Source organism: Notothenia rossii (assembly GCF_949606895.1).
Source record: "Notothenia rossii genome assembly, chromosome: 3".
NCBI classification, from domain to species: Eukaryota; Metazoa; Chordata; class Actinopteri; order Perciformes; family Nototheniidae; genus Notothenia; species Notothenia rossii.
In genome coordinates, this window is record NC_136901.1 from 69,343,017 (window position 1) to 69,366,545 (window position 23,529).

The 23,529-nt window shown below is 39.7% G+C and overlaps 1 protein-coding gene across 2 annotated transcripts in view; it reads right to left on the reverse strand.

The window, feature by feature from the left end:
* The window catches only part of gria1a (glutamate receptor, ionotropic, AMPA 1a), a 77,042-nt gene extending 59,671 nt beyond the window's left edge, over positions 1 to 17,371 (reverse strand). For both annotated transcript variants that reach the window (XM_079671898.1, XM_079671899.1), the window contains exons 1-2: positions 17,093 to 17,371; positions 16,849 to 16,983 (exon numbers count right to left, since the gene is read on the reverse strand). In XM_079671898.1, coding sequence (XP_079528024.1) covers positions 16,849 to 16,983; positions 17,093 to 17,180 — 223 coding nt within the window. In that variant the 5' untranslated portion in view covers positions 17,181 to 17,371. The remainder of the gene's footprint in view (positions 1 to 16,848; positions 16,984 to 17,092) is intronic.
* Positions 17,372 to 23,529: the final 6,158 nt, after the last annotated feature.

A 23,529-nucleotide genomic window follows, 5' to 3' on the forward strand; every position in this document is an offset into this window, starting at 1 on the left:
TGTGATAGTCCTATACCCCCCACCCTAATATTATATAATATAATCCCTTATATTGTAAAGCGATTTTGAGTCCTTGAAAAGCCCTATACAAATATAATGTATTATTATTATTATTATTATTATTATTATTATTATTATTATACTGACAGGTATCAGATCTTGCTGTGTAAAATAATCTTCCTGAGAGGTGTCACTTGTGATGTAGTCTGTGTGGTCTACAGTGAATGTAGTCCTGACAGCAACATGTGATAAGAATCAAAGGTTCCCATAGGATTCCATAGAAAATGCATGCAGGTCATTTTTGACCCACTTATGGAAGCTTGGGGTAGTAATACAAAAACTACAATTTCTTCAAATGTAAATTTAAAATGTGAATGGAATGATATACAAAACATGTTTTTTGAGGATTAGCTGGAATATGAAATGATAAAAAAATGTAATTACAAAGATACTTCAAGAAAACCAGCTCACCAGGTCAAAAAAGACCCACTTATGGAAGCTTGGGGTAGAAATACAAAAACTACAATTTCTTAAAATGTATCAAATGTAAATTTAAAATTTGAATGGCATGATATCCAAAAAATGTTTTTGGAGGATTAGCTGGAATATGAAATGATAAAAAAATCTAATTACAAAGATTCTTCAAGAAAACCGTCTCACCGGGTCAAAAAATACCCACTTATGCATCTAAGGGTTAAGGGACTGTTGTTTATGACAACATTAATAATGAATCTGTAAAAAATGTATTTGTTGTTTTTAACAATGATGGAATCTAAAAACGTTTAGACAAGCACAAACAGATGTCTTAAGTTGTTGACAGTGCAATTATCCTGATTTAAAATTGGAATGGGCACCTTAACTATGTAAAACCAGGTTTATTTTTAATGGAAAGATAATCAGTAAAAATGTTTCAAGGTGCCCTTGTGTGCATGGTACCTGCCTCCCAGCTGCTCCACCAGAGCTACACACACTAATCTGTCTCTATGGTATTAGAGCAGCTCCTGTGGGTGGGTGTGTGTGATTATTTTTAAATAGCTCTGCATTGCATTCTATGTCACAAAAAAATCAATACTGTCAAATTGAAATCTACCGGGTGGACGCAAAACAATTTCTCAAATGTATTTTTGGGGGAAGCAACAACCAGTTATGTGAGAATCAATATGAGGAAAGCATGTTGGCTCAGTAAACACATGTGACCCGGACTCATGGGTTTACTGTGACTGCATGAAAACGACCAATTCCAATAAGGATGTGATATACATCATACGCCTCCACAAACACACACAGAAGCAACACAAGGCTTCTACTATGTTCTTCCCATGGGAATTGCATGCTATTATCCTGTGCAACATTAAGGTCAGTGGTACAGAAGGAATTTCATAGCAGCAGGAAGATGGGTTCAGTTGGAGATAATGCACTGATTGGAGGGTTCATGTTCAACCATGTAGGCAAGGCAAGGCAATTTATTTGTATAACACAATTCATACAGTGATGCAATTCAAAGTGCTTTACAGCAGCGGTTCTCAAACTGTGGTCCGCGCAGGTGGTCCGTGGAAAAAAGCTAAATAAAATCCACGTTTTATTATTAAGGATTTTCAGGGACCACCTCATACAGTATGTGACTTGCTCTATCGAAATCAGTTGCATTGACCCAAAGACACATTTTGAGTTGTATACACTGTTGGAAAGAGGAGATTCCTCGGTTTCTAATGATATCAGCATTGTTTTTGTAGTCCAAATATTAAGCAAAAAATGCAGAGTCGCCGTAAGGGGGTGAAAAGTTAGGACGATTCTAAGGGCCCGTGACTGACAGGGGCCCCAAACTATTTTAGAACATTAATCATCATTCATCAATAATTAACATTAATAGAACGTTATATTGATAATGTACTCACTAAATGTATGATTCATTTAACTTATTTTCTTCCAAAAGTTAATTATCCTAAGCCTCTGTACACCCCCTTCTATTTACATGTAATGGTTTGGTCCTGCCTCCAACCGCGGTGCTGTACCGACACTTTCTAGCAGAGAGTGAGAGCATGTGAGGAGTAGGGATGCTTACGAGTGTATGATGTCTCAACGACTAACAACGTCAGGATTTCAAAAAAGAAAAGAAAAAAGAGAAAGACAAGAGAGAGGGACTAAAGGGTGACAGTATGTCACCCAGTTTTTCAAAAGAAAAGGTGGGTGTGGTCCATGAACATACTTGCCAACCTTGAGACCTCAGAAATCGGGAGCATTTCAAAACCACCGCGCGCGGGGGGGGGGGGGGGTCTTTTCATGGGGCCCAAAATCCCTGGCAGCGCCACTGCCTATGATTACTATATGCCTTACATTCATAATGTCAGTGGGAGAGAGGGGGAACAGCGCTGCGGAAGAGCAGAGCAGAGTGCGAGTGAGAGGTGTCTGTCATCTTCCCTTCACAAGCTTCAAAAATGTATTTATCGTGTGATTTTGGAAATAAAAGTTTCATATTCTGAAAGCCAAGACTTTGTTTATTTAAAATCGAACCAAACACCCGAACCCCGAAAAACTATTTTATTACGCAAATCCTTTGATATTGTAAACGTTGCGTCTCTTTCCTGCAATATCGGATGTTGAAAGAGCTGGAGCTGCAGCTCATGTTCGCTGATGCAGCTATTGTGTTCTATGATTGTATGCTACAGATTTGAATATATGGTCAAGGACCAAAAGAAAGAAAGAAGATGTCCGCCGTCCTCTTTGAGAAACATACACAACGCAGACAGACACCGGTCACACGTGTGACAAAAGTATCAGATAGGCTTCAATTGACTTTTGATTGTCTATAATTAACTATAAAAAAATATCTGCGTTTTAGCACTACGTTTATATATGTACTTATTTTTACGGTTTGCATATGAGGTGGTCCGCGAAAATCCTTGATAAAAAATAGTGGTCCGCATAGACAAAAAGTTTGAGAACCCCTGCTTTACAGGATCAAACAGATAAAACATAATACATTTTAATATGGTCAATGTAGTCTTTTTTTTTAAAGCGAAAAACTACTGAGGAATCAAGGGACTCCACACAAAAAAAAACATTCAATTAAGTAGCTCATCTATTTACTATTCTGTATAGTTACTGTGACACTACAAAGCAAAAATGTAGTTTTTTCCCCTCAGGCAGCGAAGAACAAGGCTGGGTAAAGAAAGGGTAAGCAGCTGAATGCAGCTCTGACATTTTCCCACCTAAGCATAACCCTGCCAGTTTGACTCCCAAAGTCACACACCACCTTCAATCGGTGAGACTCAATCCCTCTACTACACCGGGGTTTATGTTGCCCATCCAATGTCACCTCTAAACCACCAGCAGTTTTCAATTTATTTATTTTTTCACTGAAAACTGGTAGCAAAAAAGAACACAATACAACTGTTCTGAAACTGTCAATTATTTTAAATCATCAGTATATCAATTTTTTTTAAACTCAAGTAAAAACTGAATCAATACAATCAAATGAAAAATGTCTGAAAAAGAGGTACTTTAAAGCAGTCCTGAACACCATTGCAAAGCAGAAAGACTTCATCATCATGAGACAGTAAATAATCTTGTGTGATTTCACACTTTTGCAAATCTGGCTGCCCCAAAAGGTGATGTGATGTAGGCGGACATGGAGGAGAAGACAGTGAAGTGAAGCAGGGAGAGGCATCCCTTTCACAATTTACATATACCATGATAGAACATTTTGGCTAAATCGCCAACTCCTACCGTCAGCAGTTTAAAATGTCCACTCATCCTCGTCAAATATGTGAAAACAAATGACTTCCCCATCAGCCTTAACTGTACTTGTGATGTACGTAAATAGAAGACTATAAACTGAACCCGTTAATCACAACATTTTAGCATTGTTCTTGCAGTACAGCCTAAGAGAGCTGCTAGCATGGCTGTGGACATTTAGTCTTGATGCTTTATAATTAAGATACAAAAAAATCTATTGAACACATTCTTAAAACATGAATCAGTTGTTTCAGCCATGTTTTATTGAGGAAAATAGAATATTCTATTGATGAATATTTAATGTTAAAGATGTTTTGTTATTACATCAGTAGAGGATTTCAGAATAAAGCTCAACATGACAAATACCATAAATACTTTATACTAACTGCCTGTCTTGTGGTCAGTTAGCATGTCTCATGGTTATGGAGCTGTCTGTGAAACTGTAGAGTCCCTCAATGTGTCTGGTTTGGCACCTTCGTTGTGAGTCACCCCCCATCTCCCTCTACCCTCATTTCCTGTCATCTGTGTACTGTCAGCCTTCAAATAAAGGCTTAACAGGGACTATACTATCTTTTCAATATTTAGGTTTCCCGTTGAAAGATGGGAGGGCTGAGAGGAGCAGGGAGGGTGCTGTCACATCAGGCGGTAATATACACCACCTCCACAAGGGTGAAGGGTCACTCAATCAACCACAGAGCACTTTGAGGGGAGATAAACACATCTGACACCAGACACTAGAAGACGCATACAACCATCCTCCACCCAGCCAGCCATGGCTAATAACTGTCAGATGATGTGTAATAAAAACAGAGAGCATGTTGTGGTCCCTCTGGTCCCATCCATCTTCCAGAGAGCTAATCAGCTTCGTTAATGAGAGGCTGGGCAAAAGAAGTCGATATCCGAGTCACACCCTGGCACATTTGCATCCATTGAGACAAACAAAAACTGTCTGGCTGACAGGAGATGAGGGATGTCAGGACACCAACAATGAAAAAGTGCTAACAATACTAGGGAAATTCTACGAACTACAAAAACAAAACAATACATCTCATGCACTCCCGGATTATTGTTATGAAGATAAACACGTCGTCATTATTTCTCTTTTTCTAGTTTCTATTGCTGAGGGAACCATCTCCTTTAAACAACCACATTTTATACAAGCATCGGCCAGACTGAAATACGAGTACCGTCTTGTTTTGGGATTTTTAGCATCCACTTTGTGACAATGTATTGATTCTAGTAACATCCTTACAAGAGAAAACACTATTTAAACCTGTATTGCAAATTGCAAAATAGTTTGCAGTTAAAATAAATCAAGTTTAAGCCTGGTCATCATGTTATACACCCGTCACAAGTTGAATAACAAAGCGCAGGACTGGTGTGAAAGAAAAAGGTGAATCTTAAATGTTATCTTTTATGGTTTATATATTACAATTGAGACGTTTTTGAAGAAGAAGCAGTAATAGTATAAATATTAGTAAGCTATTATCATATGTGTATTTTCAACATGATATCAACATTTATATATGTCACGTCATATGTCATCGTTACATTTAAAATGATTACGTCTGGGCCTTGAGGAGCTGCAGCATTTATTCATAGACAAACTGAAACCTGTACATTAACCCCCACTTGACAACTTTACTGCTAATTTCACGCACGATCACACACTGAGCTGTTCCCCAAATTGAGTAGGAGGGTTTTAATGTGAGGACACGTTTATCTGGGATCTCCTACAAACTAAATCTGATCTGAAAAGCATCCATTCCATGATAATGTGTCAATCTACGGCAAAGACATTTTTTCATCTGGGGTAGTCGACCGAGTGAAGCAATGCAAAACAGGTTTGAGAGGTTATTAGGAGGAGGTGAGCCTTGCTTCACTGCCTTTCTGCCTCTCCAGAGTATCCGTATGCTCCATGGAGTGTTGCTCTCCAGAGAGGTGCATTCGCTATTCCCCGGTATAAACAGCTTTAGCTCCTCAAGCTTAAGGGAGATTTACTGCCTGTGCAGGAGCAATACAATTGTGTTTATGTCACTGTGTGTGCGTGTCAAAAAACAGAGACAATAACACAGCAAAGGGAGGAAAAAGACAGACAGGGAGGTGAAGATACAAAGAAGAAAAAAACTAACAAAAAGAGTTAGATGGCAGACAGGAAGGCTCTAATCTCTTAAACTCCCACCGCTGGGAATAGCAGCGATCAGAGCAGTTGACCAGCCAAACAGATCTTAGATTAATGTCGGAAGCATTGGATACTCATGAGAGATTACATTAGTCGAAACGGGGGTAATGGGAGGTTAATAAGGATGAGCCAAAAAGCAAGCGTGTCTTGAAAATGTAGGTGAGGGCAGACAGAAGGCAAAGCTTGTTTCTGGAGAGGAGAAGAAACAGAAGCATTAGTGTCTGTAAGAGGAGATGATAGGGGGACTGCTGAGAACAAAGGGAACAGATGCCAGCCTATCAGTGGGAAACCGTGGGACCACACGGCGAAATCTAGATTCCTCCTATTTCCTCTAAGTAATAAAACAATGGCACGGCATCGCCTCATTAAATGGGTAATCGAGGGTGTGAGAGCACTCCCCTCAGCGCCGAGCACATTTCTCTCTTCTTACCCTCTTACCCTTTCACACTAGGCCATTGTTTCTCCTCCTCGCTGTTCCTCGCCACATTTCCAATCTGGTTTGATACGTTGCCCCGCCGCCTGCTGAATAAATGCTTACCTGGGCAGTGGGTCAGAAACCCAGCCCAGACCAACTCCTGTCAGGGGGTATGGAAACTCCAATTATCTCCTTAACAATCATCCCTTCGCAATTATCTGCCCATCTGCGTATCAGTGTCGACAGGTGCAGAGGGACGGTCCCTCTCACACATTTATTCTCTGACAGCTGCAAGTGATGGAGGTGGATATGAGGAGCACGAAGAGGCAAACACACAGCCTGCATGCTAATTCATTAGATAAACTGATGAATAAATTAACAATTGGCTTTAACACATTGCTGCCGAGCCAGTGGGAAATGAAGCATTTATAACAATACCTGAGCAAAATATGTGTACAACCAGATATGTTGCATTATTTATCTTACAGCAACTAACTACAGCTGCAAGTGACAATTCATGTTAATGCTGATAAGATGTTTATTCTTCTCCAGAACATTTTCAATGGTGACATCTTTAAATAAAAGCAGCACATCCGTTCATTTGAAAATCCTTAACTTGGCACTTTTTGTTACAAATGAAAATAATGATTACTATTTCAACATTAAAGGTCCCAGGTCTTGGCCATTTATACTGATCATAGTTCCATTGTTGAGGTCTACCAGAATAGATTTATATTGTGCAATTTTCCAAACTCACACAGCATCTCTGTATAGTATGTGTATTCACTCTCTGTCCTAAACGGCTTGTTGGAGCTCCTGCACCCCCCTCCCTATGAGCCCACTGTGCTCTGATTGGTCAGCTTGCCCACTCTGTTCTGATGAGTCCACCACTAATGTTACAGCGTAACATTAGTGATTATGTGTTACAATGGCGTTAGCAACCATGACACCAGTAATGACAAACAGATGAGAATGCTGCGTGAATTTATTGAAATCTCCAGTATCAACGTAAGAGTTTGTGCCTCTTCGGGGGGTGCTAACACCATAAACGTTATTGTTTACTTTCTCCTTCTTTATATGTAGATATTACTTTTCTCCGTCGCTTTTAAGCCTCTCCAAAACACAAAACACGAAGGCAATTTAGTAAGTGACCGAATGTAGTGTTCTTTTCTAAGCAAATTAGAAATTCAGATGGTTTCTCCTTGAAAAACAATCCAGTCAATTACATATTTAAAATAAAGAGCAGCTAGACAAGAAAATATGCTTGCACTCAGGAAGGAAAAAGGTTAGTCACAATCTATAAATGAAAAGTCTACTACTGCCCACCTTTGGACCGTAGTTAAGCAAGAATATCTTACATATAAAGGGATACAGTAGTGTGAACTGTATGATGAAATGAGTGGTCGAAATGTCTTTAAACATCTCTTATTGTCTACCAATGACCCCTGATATAAACAAAGACATCTCTAGTGTGCTTTTAAAACATTCAGCAACTGTTGCAGGCCTCGTGTCATGGCAGTCGCTTAGTACAAACATTTACGCACAACAGCGTTTTTGTGCTGTTACTGTAATGGCAGTTACACTTTGTCTCTGTGTTAAATATGCTTGTAGGCTTTGTTCCTCATTAAAGTAAACAGAGGCTCCTGAGATACGCTCTGAAAAAAAGCGAGACCAGCTTCTGTCTTTTCTGCAAAAACATGACAGCTGCCATCATCCGACGCTCGTTCCTCCACCCCGCAGCAGAAATCCTGGTCCTCATCCCCAAACACATTGTTTTCTAATTGCCAGCCCCATATGTCTCAGCTCAGACCTCCACGTCCCAGCTGCCATTAAACCCAGCGACGACAGATTTCTTTTAAATACTTTGTAAGCTTGTATGAATACAGAGAAGGATCTGGAGCAGGCTTATAAAGACAAGAGGAGAACAAGCTGAAACAGAGTGGACAATGCCATCAGGAAAGTGTAGTGTTTATGTGGCAAGAAGTTTAAGCTTGATAAAGACTGGTATCTTGTCAACACTAAATAATTCAAACCTCTAGGCACTAAATCACCATTGGGGTAACAAATGAACAGTTAGAGGTAGAGGAGATTAAATGACAGGTTGCATATTTTCTCCTTCATAAGCTATTTTTCTTTTACACTCCTTTCCACATTCCCTCTTCCTTTCTTTTGCAGAGCAACAAAGACACACAAAAAACAGAAACAATGTCCATCCCCCTTCTGCCCCACACTCTTTCACCCTGCTGCTTGGGGAGCAGTTTTGGCTGATCTACATTGATTGCTATGGGCCATTCTCTAGCCTTGGCGCTCCGGAGAAGAAAAAAAAATCCAAGCCTTCTCATTCATCAAACTAGCACCTGCCAGCCTTTAGCTCTAGAGAACAACCGTCAGTTTCACGTCTTTTTTGTTTCTCCGGCCACCATTCTCTTTGTTTCCTCCTCGACAAATAACTGTCATGTCCAAAAGATTCAGGAGGGAGCGCTGATCTGCCATTTGTCCGCCTTTTCCAATAACACATTGACACTCGGTAATCCCTCTGAACACACGTGCACTGAGGAAGCCAGTCACCACTGCTGTACCTCAATAACTGACACGGTAGCTACACAATAAAATACAACACCCCTGAGCCTCAGTGACACCAGCCATCGGGTCTGAAATTACAGCTTAACCTACATCCCCCCGACCACCTTCTTCTTAACACATCCATCCCAGCTGAGTCACCTTTCTCGGGTGTTGTTTGCCCCTGAAGGGGTAAATGATTTGAAGAAAAAAGGTGACTATAAGTAATAAAAAAGTAAAGTCTCCAGGGGACTGATATTTATGTGTTGGTTTCTTCTGGCAGATCCTAAAGGGGGCCGGGTATTTTTAAGCATTGCGATGCTAAACACAGTCAGTTCAATCGTCTTCTTATTTTCCCCTGCGAAGCTTTATTGCATATTTCTGCTCATTACTGTGTGAAGTGATAGCATTAGATGTGGTGCATTGAATAATACATTAAATGCATCTGCTCGAGCTCTGTTTCTTGTTAGCTATTGTATGTGTGCAAGTGTGTGACCGCAGAACTTTACAAAGGAGTCTCGCTAGCTCACACACATTTCTATTTAGTATTCAGAGCTAGAAACGACCCTGATGAGAAAACTTAAGTCAGGTGGTTTTGCAGTAGACGGACTCCATCTATAATACTTTAATCTTTGGTTTGAATTACGAGGCTTTTAAAATAATTGCAGGCAAAAATATTCCACTGGTCATAACCCCACAAAATATGGAATCTTTGGAAATGTGTCACAAGTACGGACTGCTTTATTTGTAAAGGGTAACTAGCAAAAGAGGTGTGGAGCTATTGATCTAAAAAAAATTTTTAAATAAAACACTGAAATATGCTAAGCAAATTTGAGTCAGTTTGAGTAATCATTTTACAATATTCCTTCATTCCCACAATCAAAACAGTTTCGTTAATCATGTTTTTTAATCTGTTGGACTGCCTTTAGGGATGAGTAAGCGTTCCAAGATTCCACTAGCAATTAATTTGCTGAAAAACAAAACTACAAAAATGTAATTGTAATACCCCGGAATTATGTTGAGAAACCACAGCACCAGCGTTTGAATATTCATTGTCTGTTTCAGCCCTATGCCTTGAAGCCCCTGCTAGTGAAAAAAATAAACTTTCACCTGAGATTTGCAATGCTAAATGAAACTAAGTAAAAATATTCAAACACCTTTTTCCTTTACAAACACCCATCTTTTGGTCCAAATGTTGTTTTGATCAGGGATGTATTCTACTACTCTCAATAATTTATTCAAATGATTAGACTATCAGACCGAACTGTAGCACTACTCTGATCAGCATATATTCCTGGCTACATCAAATAACAAAAATGCCATACTTATATAGTTATAGCTGTTTACACTCATTATTGACAGTGAGTTTATTATATAATAGTCCCCTGTACTTCACCTTCACCTGTACACTTTCTGTGCTGCGGACACCGATCATTTGTTCCGTCACTTAACAGTGATTCATATCTGTCCCGTATGTCTACCAAAGGGAAGCCAGCCGTCCCCCCTTCCTCCCTTCTGTGTTGTATTGATTGGCTCAGCAGGCATCTTTTCACTGCTCAGTTAATTGATCATGGCTGCCTCATAGATTGTCTTCCAATCTTATTTAATTGACCCTCCATGACGCGGGAGAACACTTGTGCACACTTGTACTGTCTTTTTTACACTAATTGTTTATAATGAAAGGTTTACTATCACCATATTTGAACTGGATACAAAGCCAAATGCCAGTTTTTTACATATATACTGTACATTCTGACATGTACTAAAATTCCAGTTTGAAATGTTATATTTTTGCACTTTCCTGAATACACATTTCTATCCCAAAATAGCTAAAGCTTAGCCTAAATCTTGCCACACACAAGTATAATATCAAAGAGAGAAGTAGATAATATAGGCGTGAGCCTGCGGGGGATTTGACATGAAGCAAGAGATTCAGTGACGTCCTTATTACAAACCAAGTCAATACCAGATTATGGTAATGAGATATCTAACAGAGGGGAACAGTGAATACAATTCTCCACACTGGCAGTTATTTTTAACTACTGGAAACACGTAAAAGGAGCCAGTCCAGCAAGCCTTTCTGTGATAATGTGAAAACAAAGACACTTATAGAAGAAATGCCACGATCCATGTTGATGAAAGCTAAAAATACAGGTGTTTATTGCTTGGTTTGTGTATTTGAAGGGAAGAAAGAAGACAGAGAAATGCAAATTAGCTCCAGTATCCTGTCTCACATTATGCCGACAGTGCTGCCATCGTCATTACTTCCCCAATGACTCCGCAGACGGGAAATAAAATGAATCATTAACATTCAATGTCTCTTTCCATTATGTTTTCCTTTCTCTCGCCTCTCTCTTTTTCTGTTTCACTTTTGCCCTAGTCCATCAACTCCCTCAACCTCTTGCCCCTTTTATCCTGCTCTTTAGACAGGTGCCAGCAAATGTGTGTATGTGTGTGTGCGTGTGTGCGTGTGTGCGTGCGTGCGTGCGTGTGTTGGAAGGCTTGCTTTTGGAGGAAGTTGCTAGTCATAAGAGCCAGCTGATGAGTTTCACCCTCATCCGGAGCTCCATTCACCCCGGGCACAAGGGCCCATTCACCCGCTGCTTTTCACACTTGTGGACCCGAGAGCCCCGGGCACGTTCCCACACTGCTGCACGCTTACGGAGGTGAGCTGTCACTCACTAAAGACATCCTACACAACTGCAAGCAAAGGCACCCAGATGCAAACACACACACACATACGCACTCCTCCGCACAGGTATACTAAATAGATACTCAGGAAAGGGCTGTTTTTATCATCTGATTCATTATAAGCATGCCCTGGAGCCCTTTTTTCCCTTAGAAACAAATATCTATATCCTCCACATCCAAAATACTCTTTCAGATCGAGTGACACAGAGCAGGAAGAGGTGTCACTTTCATTTTTGCCGTCTCCCTCAGCTGTGAATCTTTCTGACATGCTTGTTCCAACCGCCCACCGTCATACCCATGGATGGCAGGGATATGCATGACACATTGAAGAAAGTATGTCAGATTTGATGGCATCGTGCAGAACACTGAGAGGGGTGACTGGGTGTAGGGAAAAGCCTTTGGTATTCTGTAGTGCTGACAGCGGATAGATCCAGTTAAGCTCTAGTAAAACCGGAATATCGGCATTGATCCTTGATAAAACAATCAATCTCACGTTTCCAGAAATATGGGTATTATATCTTTGTGGGTAATTAAAACAGTTGTTTTATAAGCAACCATACTAATATACTGAATAAAAGACAAAAAGCAGTTAACGGATGGTGCTTCTAAGCCAATTGAGTCAAAATCACCATATTGTTCCAGTTGTATGTATGCTTCTGTCCCACCATTAGGTGCATGACAGTGACATTATTATGTCCCACCTTCCCCCCCCTCCATCCCTTCCTGCTTATTTGCGCCATGTTTTTTTCCGCCGGCAACCTCCATGGAAACGTAAGCCACAGCCTCACCCTCAAATTCACATCACATTCCCTCCTGAGCAAAGGACCATCTCATTAATGAGGGCATCTTGGGTGTGTTTACATTTCATTACACAGCTCTGCCTGGCTACCCGTACCTAAATGGCTGGGGGGAAGGGAAGGAAAGGGAGGGGATGGGGATGGGGGCTGGTGGTGGGGTTGCCTGGGGGACTGTCAGGGTTTCCAAATGTTTTACTGCAGCTCTTGGTGGCTTTTAAATGCATCTCCGCAAAAAAGACACACGCTATGAAGCCAGATATGGACAGGTTGAATTTCTTGAATGTGTTTTTTATTAACAGGTAGGAGAGTAATATTAAGTGAGGTGCAATTTGTGTAAAGTATATGGATATCTGTCCACTCAAAGAGATAAGAGCAAAACCTTTCGTTTTGTACCGTTTTTTGAGCACTTTTGGATCTCTCAGTTGTTGCTGTTGCGTATGGTTCATTAACCATAGATTAAATATTCAAATGGCTTTGATTATCTGCTATTCTGGTGCTGTTGGGTTGACTTGATTCAATGAAAGTCCTATTGAGTTTTGAAGATACTGTATGGTATCAGGAAATTCAGAAGTTGTAGAGTCAGTAAGGTTTTTCCAAGCAATCAGCATAATCGAGATGGGTCTGAAGATGTGATCATGGTCCAAGACCATTAGTTACCATCTGTAACCAACCTTCCTCCTGCAGATGCCAGAATGACCTGCGCTTCATTGACCTTTAGATCAATCATTGACAAACAGATATCTATGAATTTTCACTCACCTTGTATTATATATATTATATACCGGTATATGTTATCTTAAACAGCACTGCCGACCTGATTACACCGTGATCCCCAAACAGAGTATTTACAATGTTTTAACTAGCTCTTCTTACCCTGTAGAGTACATTGTCCCCTTTACCACCCAAGATACGATCTTGATTCAATGCCTGTGGGATGATCTAAGGCTTCCTGAAAACCTACATGCATAACCGACCGTGAAGCAGAGTTTTCTGCCACAATGCTGTTTCAACCTAAACATTGACACGTCAAGAACAACAGACTTTAGTGAGCCTTGCATAGGATTAGCATGGGAAGGTTGCTTACGTAGGACAAAGCAAATAAATACACTTCATAAAAGATTGCGTACCGGCACAGGACTTGCGTACGGCACATCCAACGCCGGTTTCCCTTTATAAATCACAATCGACTCGAAATGCGGCGCAGCTTTTGCGGGTTTCACGTAACGCCCATATTTGCCTATAAATAGTCAAAGAAACGCCCATTCATTCATTTTGACTGACTGCATGAAGAAGATTGCAGGAAATGACGACAGAACAGCTAAAAAAAGACATCTCACACCGTGTCAGATTTTGGTTATTTTGGGGAGGTGGAGATAAATCATATTGTTTGGTGGAGTCAGTTTGAACAGAGTAGCAGCATGGAGGTCGGATCGTCACCAAAATAAATAAATAAGTGGTCCGAAAAAGGTTAATGACAAAAAAAATACACATAGCCTTCCTCAGGCACTGGCTGTTTCTCAATCGCGAGGATGCTTGCTTGGTAGCACATGTCTTCCGAGTCACTTGCTTCAGAAGCTAGGCAAGAATCCTTCTTGGCATTCGGAAAACGAAAAGTGCAACAGGCTAGCAAGTGTGCGTCATAAGAGAGGCCCCGCCTTACAGTTTCCGCCACAGATTTGGGGAAATTGGTCCATGCGCAAAGCATTGTGGGGATTTTAGGCCTCGGTGGAATTCCAAGTATGCTGGAGATTGGAACAGTCCTTCGGCTGCACTCGATGACGTAGCATCCTTGAAATATTGGCTTGGAAGCCAGTTTCCTCGAGATTGAGAAACGGCCAGTGTGTTACCGGGGACAGGAGACCCCCCTTAATGAGAAACTGTAAGAAATTATCGGGGAATCCCTCCGGAGTGGAGTCATGAGGACTGGATCTGAATTATTTGTTTGTATTTGGTGGTTTGTGTTCCAGCTGTTGATCAGCAACTATATCCATAATCCACCAGTTAAAGGAAATACAACTAATGTGTTGTGTTATATTAGCTGTACAATTGACCACATATGGTGTTCTTAGTTTCCATACCTCCTGTGTTTTACGAGCGAGTTATCAAGTAGGCGGCGAACGGCATAAAACATGATTAGACATGACAGTATATAAAACCATCCTCGTATACAACCTATATAAATGCAAAACAGTGTCAGTTTAAAGTAATTCTGTCCTTCTGTTTACCGCATCATTTATGAGAATACATTTCTTAACAAGAGAACATAATCGAGGGGTGATAACATTTCCGTATTTATTTATTTCTCCAAGTTATGTTTTGGTGTGCGCTGAGGAGTCTCAAACAGGCGTTTGTTAAATCATTTTAAGATTGGCTTTAATCAATTTGTGAAAATGAATTCTTCATATATGATAAATGAGAGGTAACATTTTATTTATGGTTTTATTTCCACATATTTATCTCCATTCTTCCTTCTGCCAATGGTATCGCAGTTTCTCGTCTCTTACGTTTTTGTGCGTAGTGCGTAGGCTACGCATGGGTCAGAGTTTGCGTGGAGGACCGCGCATTTTCCCGTCAATTTAGTTTTTCATGAATCGCAAACAGTGCGTAGAAACTGGCGTACGCCATCTTTTGCACGTACGCACCGTTTAGAAATGAGGCCCCTGATCTTTACTTGGCTTCATAGTCTGACTAATAAGGTGTTTTGTTGGCACCAACATGGGCAAAATCCAGCAACTGACAAATCATGAGGACTTGGACCACATAGATACAAATATCAACCCTGCGGATGACAGCACTCAGGGAGGAGACTTGTCGAGCTGTCAATTACAAGTTGGTGGCCATATAGACCCATTTATCGGGGAGCCATCTGCAGTGCCTATAATCAGTAAGCATACAACCTACCCTGTGGCTTTAGGTTCCAAATGTTATTAATATGCTGATGATTGTGTTTATTTAGCCATTATGTAGATACACATTAGGTATTTGCTTACTATTAAGGCTAAAACATTTGAAAAAGGTGCACTAGTCGAGTGCATTGACTGGTGTGGTGACTGTATTCAATAACCTTTAAGAATGTTTAATTATGGTCCCTAACCAGATGCGTTAGATTATTCAACATACCAAACCAGACAAATAAGAAAGGTTATGAGTTCTAAGACTTTTCTTACCTCAGAGTCAGAATGTCCTTTTATCTGTATTTTGTGTCTCGATAACTGCGTGTGTTATTTGAGCGATTCATCTTTGCAGCTGCATTCAAGCCAGTGGAAATGGAATAAAGACCTGTTTTTAAATCCAGGAAAACTCTAAAGAAGCACTGCTAAAATCAATGTCTGAAAGAGCAATCAAATAACTGAGGCGCACACCTGGCAGAGTCAGGACAGCGCCGTCGTCAAAGGGTATCTCTTGAAAGTGTGCTTCTTCAGTGAGTGTGAATGAGCCACAGGCAAATTCAAAGGAGTTGAGTATGGATTGAGAAAAATGATCTGAAAAGCCTCAAGGGTGACAAAATCTTGTCAGAATACAAAGGAAGGATAAGTGCAGGGTTAACAAAGAAGAAACAACTACGACTGTCATTTCTTTTGTCAAGCTAAGACTCTGACTTTTTCTTTGGTTGGCATAATGGCACACATTATCAACCACAGGAGAACATTGTACTCTCTGACCAAGGACTCAGAGCAATGATTTTGTTTTTCTTCCTTGTTGAGCGTAATATTGCATCCAACTGCAAGAATGGCATACATTTAATTTGAAATGCCTCATAATTATTTATTAAGGTCACTCAGATCTGTCTGTCATGAGCTGATTTATACATTATAAAAGATCAGAAAGATAAGGCAGATAAAGCCTTTCTAAAAGTTGAAATATGTGCAAGCCTGTGCTAATATATTTGTTAAGGGAGGCAGGGTTTCATATTGTATGTTTAGCCAGAAAAAGATATTGTTATCCGTGGCTAATTAAAAATGCACTTAGAGTCTTTTTTTCCTCTTTGTTCACATCGCCTGAGAGCCCTGATCTGCGCTCAGGCTCTGTGTTTTCTACCTCGGGGGTTAGAAGGAAATGCGCACAGGGATCACTTTCAACCTTTTTTTTTATTCATATAAAACCTGATGTTATATCTTATATGACTGTAGGATCTATGCTGATACTGCAGAGGTTGGTTTTAAATCCCCTTGGATTCTCAAGAGCTCAAAATCACGCTGCAACCATGCAAAGGAAAGCAGTGAAAATAAGTCATTTTGCGGTCCCACGCAACAGTTACTAAGATGATAACCTCATAACACACGCAAATCTGTGCAGATCTATAATGTATGCGTTTATATTATGCGCATGGTTTTAAACCATGGAGTTCCAAGCGCTCTTTACGAACTCGATACACAGATTGAGGGGACGGAACAACAGGCTGAACACACAGCATATTGAAAATGCCAACAAATGTAATCTTCTTCACGTAATGGAGCCTTAATACTTACAGGCATATGTCATGGAGAAGCTATTCCCCAACAAGACCATATCCACCTGCGGCACCAGTTTGGGGATGTCCTGGTGGTGAGAGAGGGCGAACCGAAAAACCTCATATTCGTGTGATTCGGTTGGGAACAATCCTCCTGTTGAGCAGCAAAGAAGCAGGAGTTAATTTTGGACACAATACAACAAGAGACACGGGGTAAACTTGAAACAGAGGTTTCAGAGCTGAGACGTGTGCGCCATTCTCACCTATATTGATGTTACTTGGAAAACTTGAGCTTGATGCAAAGCACAGCCCCAGTAAACTGGTGTAGAGAATGGTGAAGCTTCGCTGCATATTTCCTTTTGCATTGGCGAAGGAAAAAAGAGCCGAAATCCAAGCATAGATTTGTCCGTGTGTGAAGTTAAATCCAACGCTTCCCCGCCACTCCTAAAGCCTCCTGTTAGAGCAGCATGCACACCGACATGGATTCAACACCGAAACAGTGATCGCAATGGCAAGAGGAGGCACCTTTCTCTCTCCTCTGTTTCCTCTCTCTGCTGATGCTCCTTGTCCTTGGCTGCTGTTGTATCAGACGGAGAATGACTTCAGCAGTAGCCACACTGCAAAAAATATGATCGTGTTGCAAAACTGTTGAGCCTCAAAGTCTATTTATTTTTTGTTTATCTCAAAACAGCGTATTTTTCTTCCACGATGCGGCAATATATTTCACTTATTCACTGTTTGCAGGTACATTTTGGTTCTTGAATAAACACGTCTCTATGAATCCACCTGAGCAGATTCCTTTGAAAGGAAATGACACATCGACAACAATGACAAACGTCTTAGTATTTTTGCACAGAAGAGAAGTGACAGTTTTGTAACCTAATGAGGGATGTCTTCACTTCTTAATAATTCAACATACTAACACTTTTCACACTCAATACTGCATTAATTGCCCTGCAAGGGTGAACATTTTTTGCAGTGTACACCCTCAGAGCGCACCCACAGGTCCCTCGGGAGACGCACGGGAATTCATGGATATCCATTCACTTTCCTGCACTGCAAACGTGTCCATATTACTAAAAACAACCATTTATAATCTTCTTTTATTCTGTGAAAAAAATTTCGAGGTCTATTTTTCATCTTGAATTTATTGTAAAAGGGACATAATTACCCAGATGTGATTTTAAGCATCTTAGGGAACATATGGAGGTAAATTAACGTCTTATTAAATGCCTGCATGTATAGTGAAAATCAAACCAGTTTAAACCATGTGGCTAAAATAAATGATAACCAACCATTGGACACAGCAGTGGTGCAAAGTTGTTTATTCCAACATTTCCTTATGATCTGAAACCAATTCATTTTCCAATCGAAATACCAAAACTTTCCAAGGTCATAGACACACTTTCAAACCTTTATAAGCATAGATAACATGACAAAAAGGACATTTGAACATGGGCAATTCCACGACTGACAAGGGGGTCATCTCAAACTGATGATGAAAGCTGTTTGATATGACTGAAAAATCAAAAATAGCAAATTGTGAACCTCAATGTTATCTGTGCAAAAATAACCAGCTCTAATCTCAGAAGTGAGGGGATTTATATTCAATAAAACACATGTCCGTCTGCTTAATTTTGAAAAACATGTCTATAGTATGGCAATTCCAGCATCATTATTATATCCAAATGGACCTGCCAAAAGCTGTGGGGATTAAGAGGCACCAATACATATGTATTGTAGTCTACATTAGATCAGATGAGTGAGTACTAACTAAAAAAACTAATATAATTTTCCTGTGTTGAAAAATCAGCTTTTGCTTCCAATTCCTATTGTTTTATCCTGGTTTAAAGACTGATTAGATGATTACGGGTTGCCTTTGCTTATTCAGTAACACAGTATAGTAAAATAAAAACAATTAACAGATGGACACATCTCCACTGAGGATTACAGCGCTTTGATATCCCTGGGAGCTGGAAGCTAATGGCCATTTGTATCTCAAACTACATTTTTTTTGTTTTAGAACGGGTGTACACTCTAGATAATGGGCGAATAAATTATTACCAGGATTTACTCTTTAAAGTGTCTAGGTTTGTTATGAAATTTATCATTTTCAATGTGAAAAAAGGCTTTAGCTTTGCATGCTCCCCCTTCCTCTCACACAGTGCGGGACTGGCAAGCAGCTGATAAGGAGGGTTATGATTTAAACCATGTATTTACAGACAGCTACAGCCAATTATTTCCTGAAGAAAAGGTACAAGCCCCCATGTTTTTGTACACACTGAGGAATGAATCAGCACTGGTGATATTTACAGAAGATTCATTGCAAACCACACACGGAGTGTTGTCCAAGTGCTTGTTTAGAAACTAAGTAAATCCTGCCATTGACACAATTAGGATTAGGGTTAAGCTCATTTGTTAGACCAAGGTAAGGTTATTTCTTTAGTGAAAATATCTTTCTCTACTTATTGATTCCACCGCATGAAGGGAGCCTGTAACACATTTCTGACTTAAAATGAATTGTTGAAGATTACGAGCTTATGGTAAATTACATTTCCGGTGATTCCAATTGAGCAGAAACATTTCTGAGACAAAAAGACGACTGGCTGAAGCACTCAACACACTTATAGAACTGTAGGAAGTAAAAGGTTATACAACCCATGAATGATGGATATAAAATGCACGCAGAATGGTAAATGTTCCTCAGCTTTGTTGAAAATGATAAGGGTTAGCTAAAAAATAAATGGTTGGTCAGGCTTTCATTACAACACTTCAGTTTTTAACCATCTTTTTGGATTTGCATTCTCTGTGTAAGACCGCGTTAGATTTTTGCATATTTTACCAGCTTATATCAGAGTATTCAGTGTTTGTGTCTGCTTTGTGAGTGTTTGCCTGCAGTGCCCCATGTGTAATGAGTGCCATGCAATCTTTTTTAAACTCCTGATTAATGCAAATGGGTCTCAGAATAGCTTTAGTAACAATGGCTAAGTAGTCTATGGTGCTTAGAGGAGGAATTACAATCCCAAAGCTTGTTGTTTGAGTTTTAAAATATCCTAATCATCAGACGGACGCCATATAACAGAAAGAAGGAAATATGCGTTTTCCTTGCTTTCTGTTCTTAAATATGTCATAATCATAGGTCATAACGTGATGTTTCTGTCTGTGGGTTTTTAATAGAAGTCAATGTTAAGAGTATAATGAGGCTATAACATCAATATCTGTTGGTTCCACTCCAGTTTGAGTGAGGAGAAATAAGAAATTGTAAAGCTCCCCAGTGTGTTACTCCTATATTTGAGCCACTAGGTTGTCAAGTGCTTGTGTACGTGATTCTGCTGGAGGCAAAACTACAAAAACCATGTTGTTTCCGGGGTGACAAAGAAACAAAATGTGTCAAACTGTGGAAAAACAGGGTATTGTCAACCTGCCTTAGATAGCTCTCTAGGGAAAACGTGATTGACAGTAAAAATGTAACTAGAGGATGTTGTTGGATATTATAATTAGAAATCCTCTTTATTTATCATACAAATGTAGATGCACAGCACAGCAATAACCCATAGTAGTAGGTGCAGGGCAGCTATTGCACAGCATCCAGGGAGAAGTGTGTGTGTGTGGGGGGGGGGGGCACCTTGCTCAAGGGAACCATGGCAGTGCCCAGAAGGTGAACTGGGACCTCTCCAGGTAGCAGTCCACACTCCATAATTAGGTCTGTTCGGGGACTTGAACCGGCAACACTATGGTTCAAGTCCTTGAACACATATGTGCACAAATCCACAAAAAGAACCAGATATTTCAAACAATGACTGAGACCAAGAAATATCTAAAAGGTCAATACATATTAGGCATATAGTTTTTTTTACACAAATGGTACTTCAAATGTTGCTCATTGTCTGCTAGCTGGGAAATTAGCTGCATCAAACTCATACATGTAAGGTAGCTTTGTGGAGTTTGTTTTGTATTGTCAGTTTATTATGATATTGTTCGGCCCCCTAGTGGCCAACACAAAGTTGAATTCATTGTATATAAGAAAGAAAATGTATTTAGTTTATTACTTTAAAAAAAGTGTAACACTATGTTTATATTAATTTGGCAAGTCAGCCGGATTTAATATTTTAGCATTTGTGTTTTTTTTGCCTGAAAATAGTTATATATTAGTTTAATAGTTACAAATCAAGAAGTAAAGTTAAAAGCAGATATGTTTTATATTGGTGTTAGCCTTTTAAATAAATAAAAGGATACGGCCTCTGTGTCGTTAATAGTAGTTACAGCTCGACTCGACAAGTTAGACAAGTGTAATCATATTTTTTGGGTAATTGACGATATAACAGGAGTGAATTATATTTTCTGTTTGGCTAGTCTGTCCTCTTAAAACTGGGAAAGTAAGACTCTGATTTGTATTAAACATTTCCCCAATTGGATTTTTCAGTCCATTAGCCTTTGTGAAACACTTAAATATAAAAAGAAAAAACCACACCAGACAAATTGGGCATGCTTATGTCCTATTCTTCAGCGACAAAGAAAATTGTTGGATATGAAAATGGTCCTTCCATATTCCTCCATGCAATCTTTCTTGTGCAGAAGTGATCAATCTTCATGTCACACACAGAAAAAAGTAATTGTTTGTGATGTTCGTGGCTTGTTTCTGGCTCTATCTGCACACTTGATTACAGCACTTGTTGACGGAGTGACAGACAGTGGAAGTACACCAGCCTCAGATAAATGCCTAACATTAGTGGAGTATCAATAGGAAGCACCGCAGTCCGGACTTGGTGCTTGTCTGATTCCTGCTCTACCTTAATTGGGATGAGGTATTGACATGTGGCCTAATTATTTCCCCAAATAATTGGTTTAGCAGGTCTGCCAGAGAAGAGGCGTGCCTTTTAAAAATAGTTGAAAATTGAGCATTTTAAAATGATGATAACGATTTGTTAGATTTTACTTTGTATTTAGAAGAAGAAGAGAAGGTATTCTTAGTCCTATAAGGAAACACTTCACCCTGTTTTGAATCTCCTCAATCATCATAAGACATACATCTTTAATAAAGGGTAGAAATAATTGTAAATAAATCAAAGGAAAATGGGGAGTGTGTTTGATTTTCCTTCTAGTTTTTGTATTGAAACTATATTGAAATAAATGTGTATGAGGCAGTGGCGGTTCTAGACCAATTTGACTGGGGGGGCCAGGCTGCGGCCAGTTATTTTCTAAGAGGGGCACAATAAATGCAGGACAAAACAGACAAAGACAGTATGAAGTAATAGCGCATAAGAAAACAATGCATTACATTACATTACATTGCAAATAGCTGACGCTTTTATCCAAAGCGACTTACAATAATTGCATATGACCAGTAAGATACAAACTTGAAGAAAACAGAATCATATAAGTACATCAGGTTTCATGGAGCCAAAACATTTCAAGTGCTACTCAACTGGCTTTAGATAAGCCAGTCCTCCCCCAGAACCGGCCCTGGTATGAGGAAAGCCTCAAAAAGCTACAGCACTATTGTATGGTTGTCAGTAAACTACACCATGGAAACAACCATTGGCAGTTACCAGATTCTGCTAAAGCATTGCAGTTCACGTTTAATATTTCTATCATTCAACTGCGTACACCCAAGCAGGCTGTTAACGCAGGGTGAACTTACTCAATCAGATAATTCCAATTATCCAACATGCATTGTACGAACATAAAACATTAGTGGTGTGGTGAATTAACATGCTTCCTTCATCCTTTTTGTTGCCATTCAGGTGCTCTCTCTCTCTCTTTTTCTGTCTCTGTCTCTACCTCCCTCTCCCTCATATCCTACCTTGCCTTTCCCCTCCACTGGCCGCGGGGGAAGTGGAGCTCTCACAACGTTACCGTGGTAATACTGATTGATGGAGTCGATACTTGTGCAGTTCCAGAACATCGAGCATCGGCGCACACAGACATGAGACATTTCTGGGAACAAATTATAATGGCCTGATTAATTCCCTCTAGGGAAATAGAAATATTGGGAATACCTGTGGACTCATAGGGGACACAGAGTACATCCATTGTCTAGCTGCACACATACAAGAGAAGGATGACGGAGAGGAAATGCATAGCTAGGGCTGCCTAACAATGCGTGAAAGGGAATTAAAAGATAAATCAGCCAACTTTCGAAAGTAGATTGTTTTGTGTGGCAGGAATGAGAATTAAAAAAACAGTGTTTTAACTGCTCACTTCCTGATTTATAGGAAGTCACTGAGGAAGTGGTAATTCAGTGTCTCAATGTTAAAACCAGTATTTCTTCACAAGTATCTGTCTCCTGTCAGTTCAAACCTAATACGCCAATACGTTACTGTTACTAAGGCTCGCTGCGCTGATGTTTATCATTATAAGAAGTCATAAAAAAATAACATATTGTGTAATAAATAAATAAATAAATCTAACTATAGAAAACTTATATGGATAAAACCGTTTTTTCTAAGGATTACTGATTTGTGACTTTTTGTTATCATTTAAGGAATCATATGAAGACATATGATCACAAGATCATGTGCTATTGGTGTTGGCTATTGTTAATACAAGGTTAATGCAGCTAATGTACTTAATATTTCACTGCAATGACTGCCAGGTCCAAAGTGATACATTATGAATTCATACTTGTAAGCATTTTTAATGTAATAACTGCTTTCATGGTTCTTGTTTTTTAAATAAGCATTACATCTATTTTTCTTTA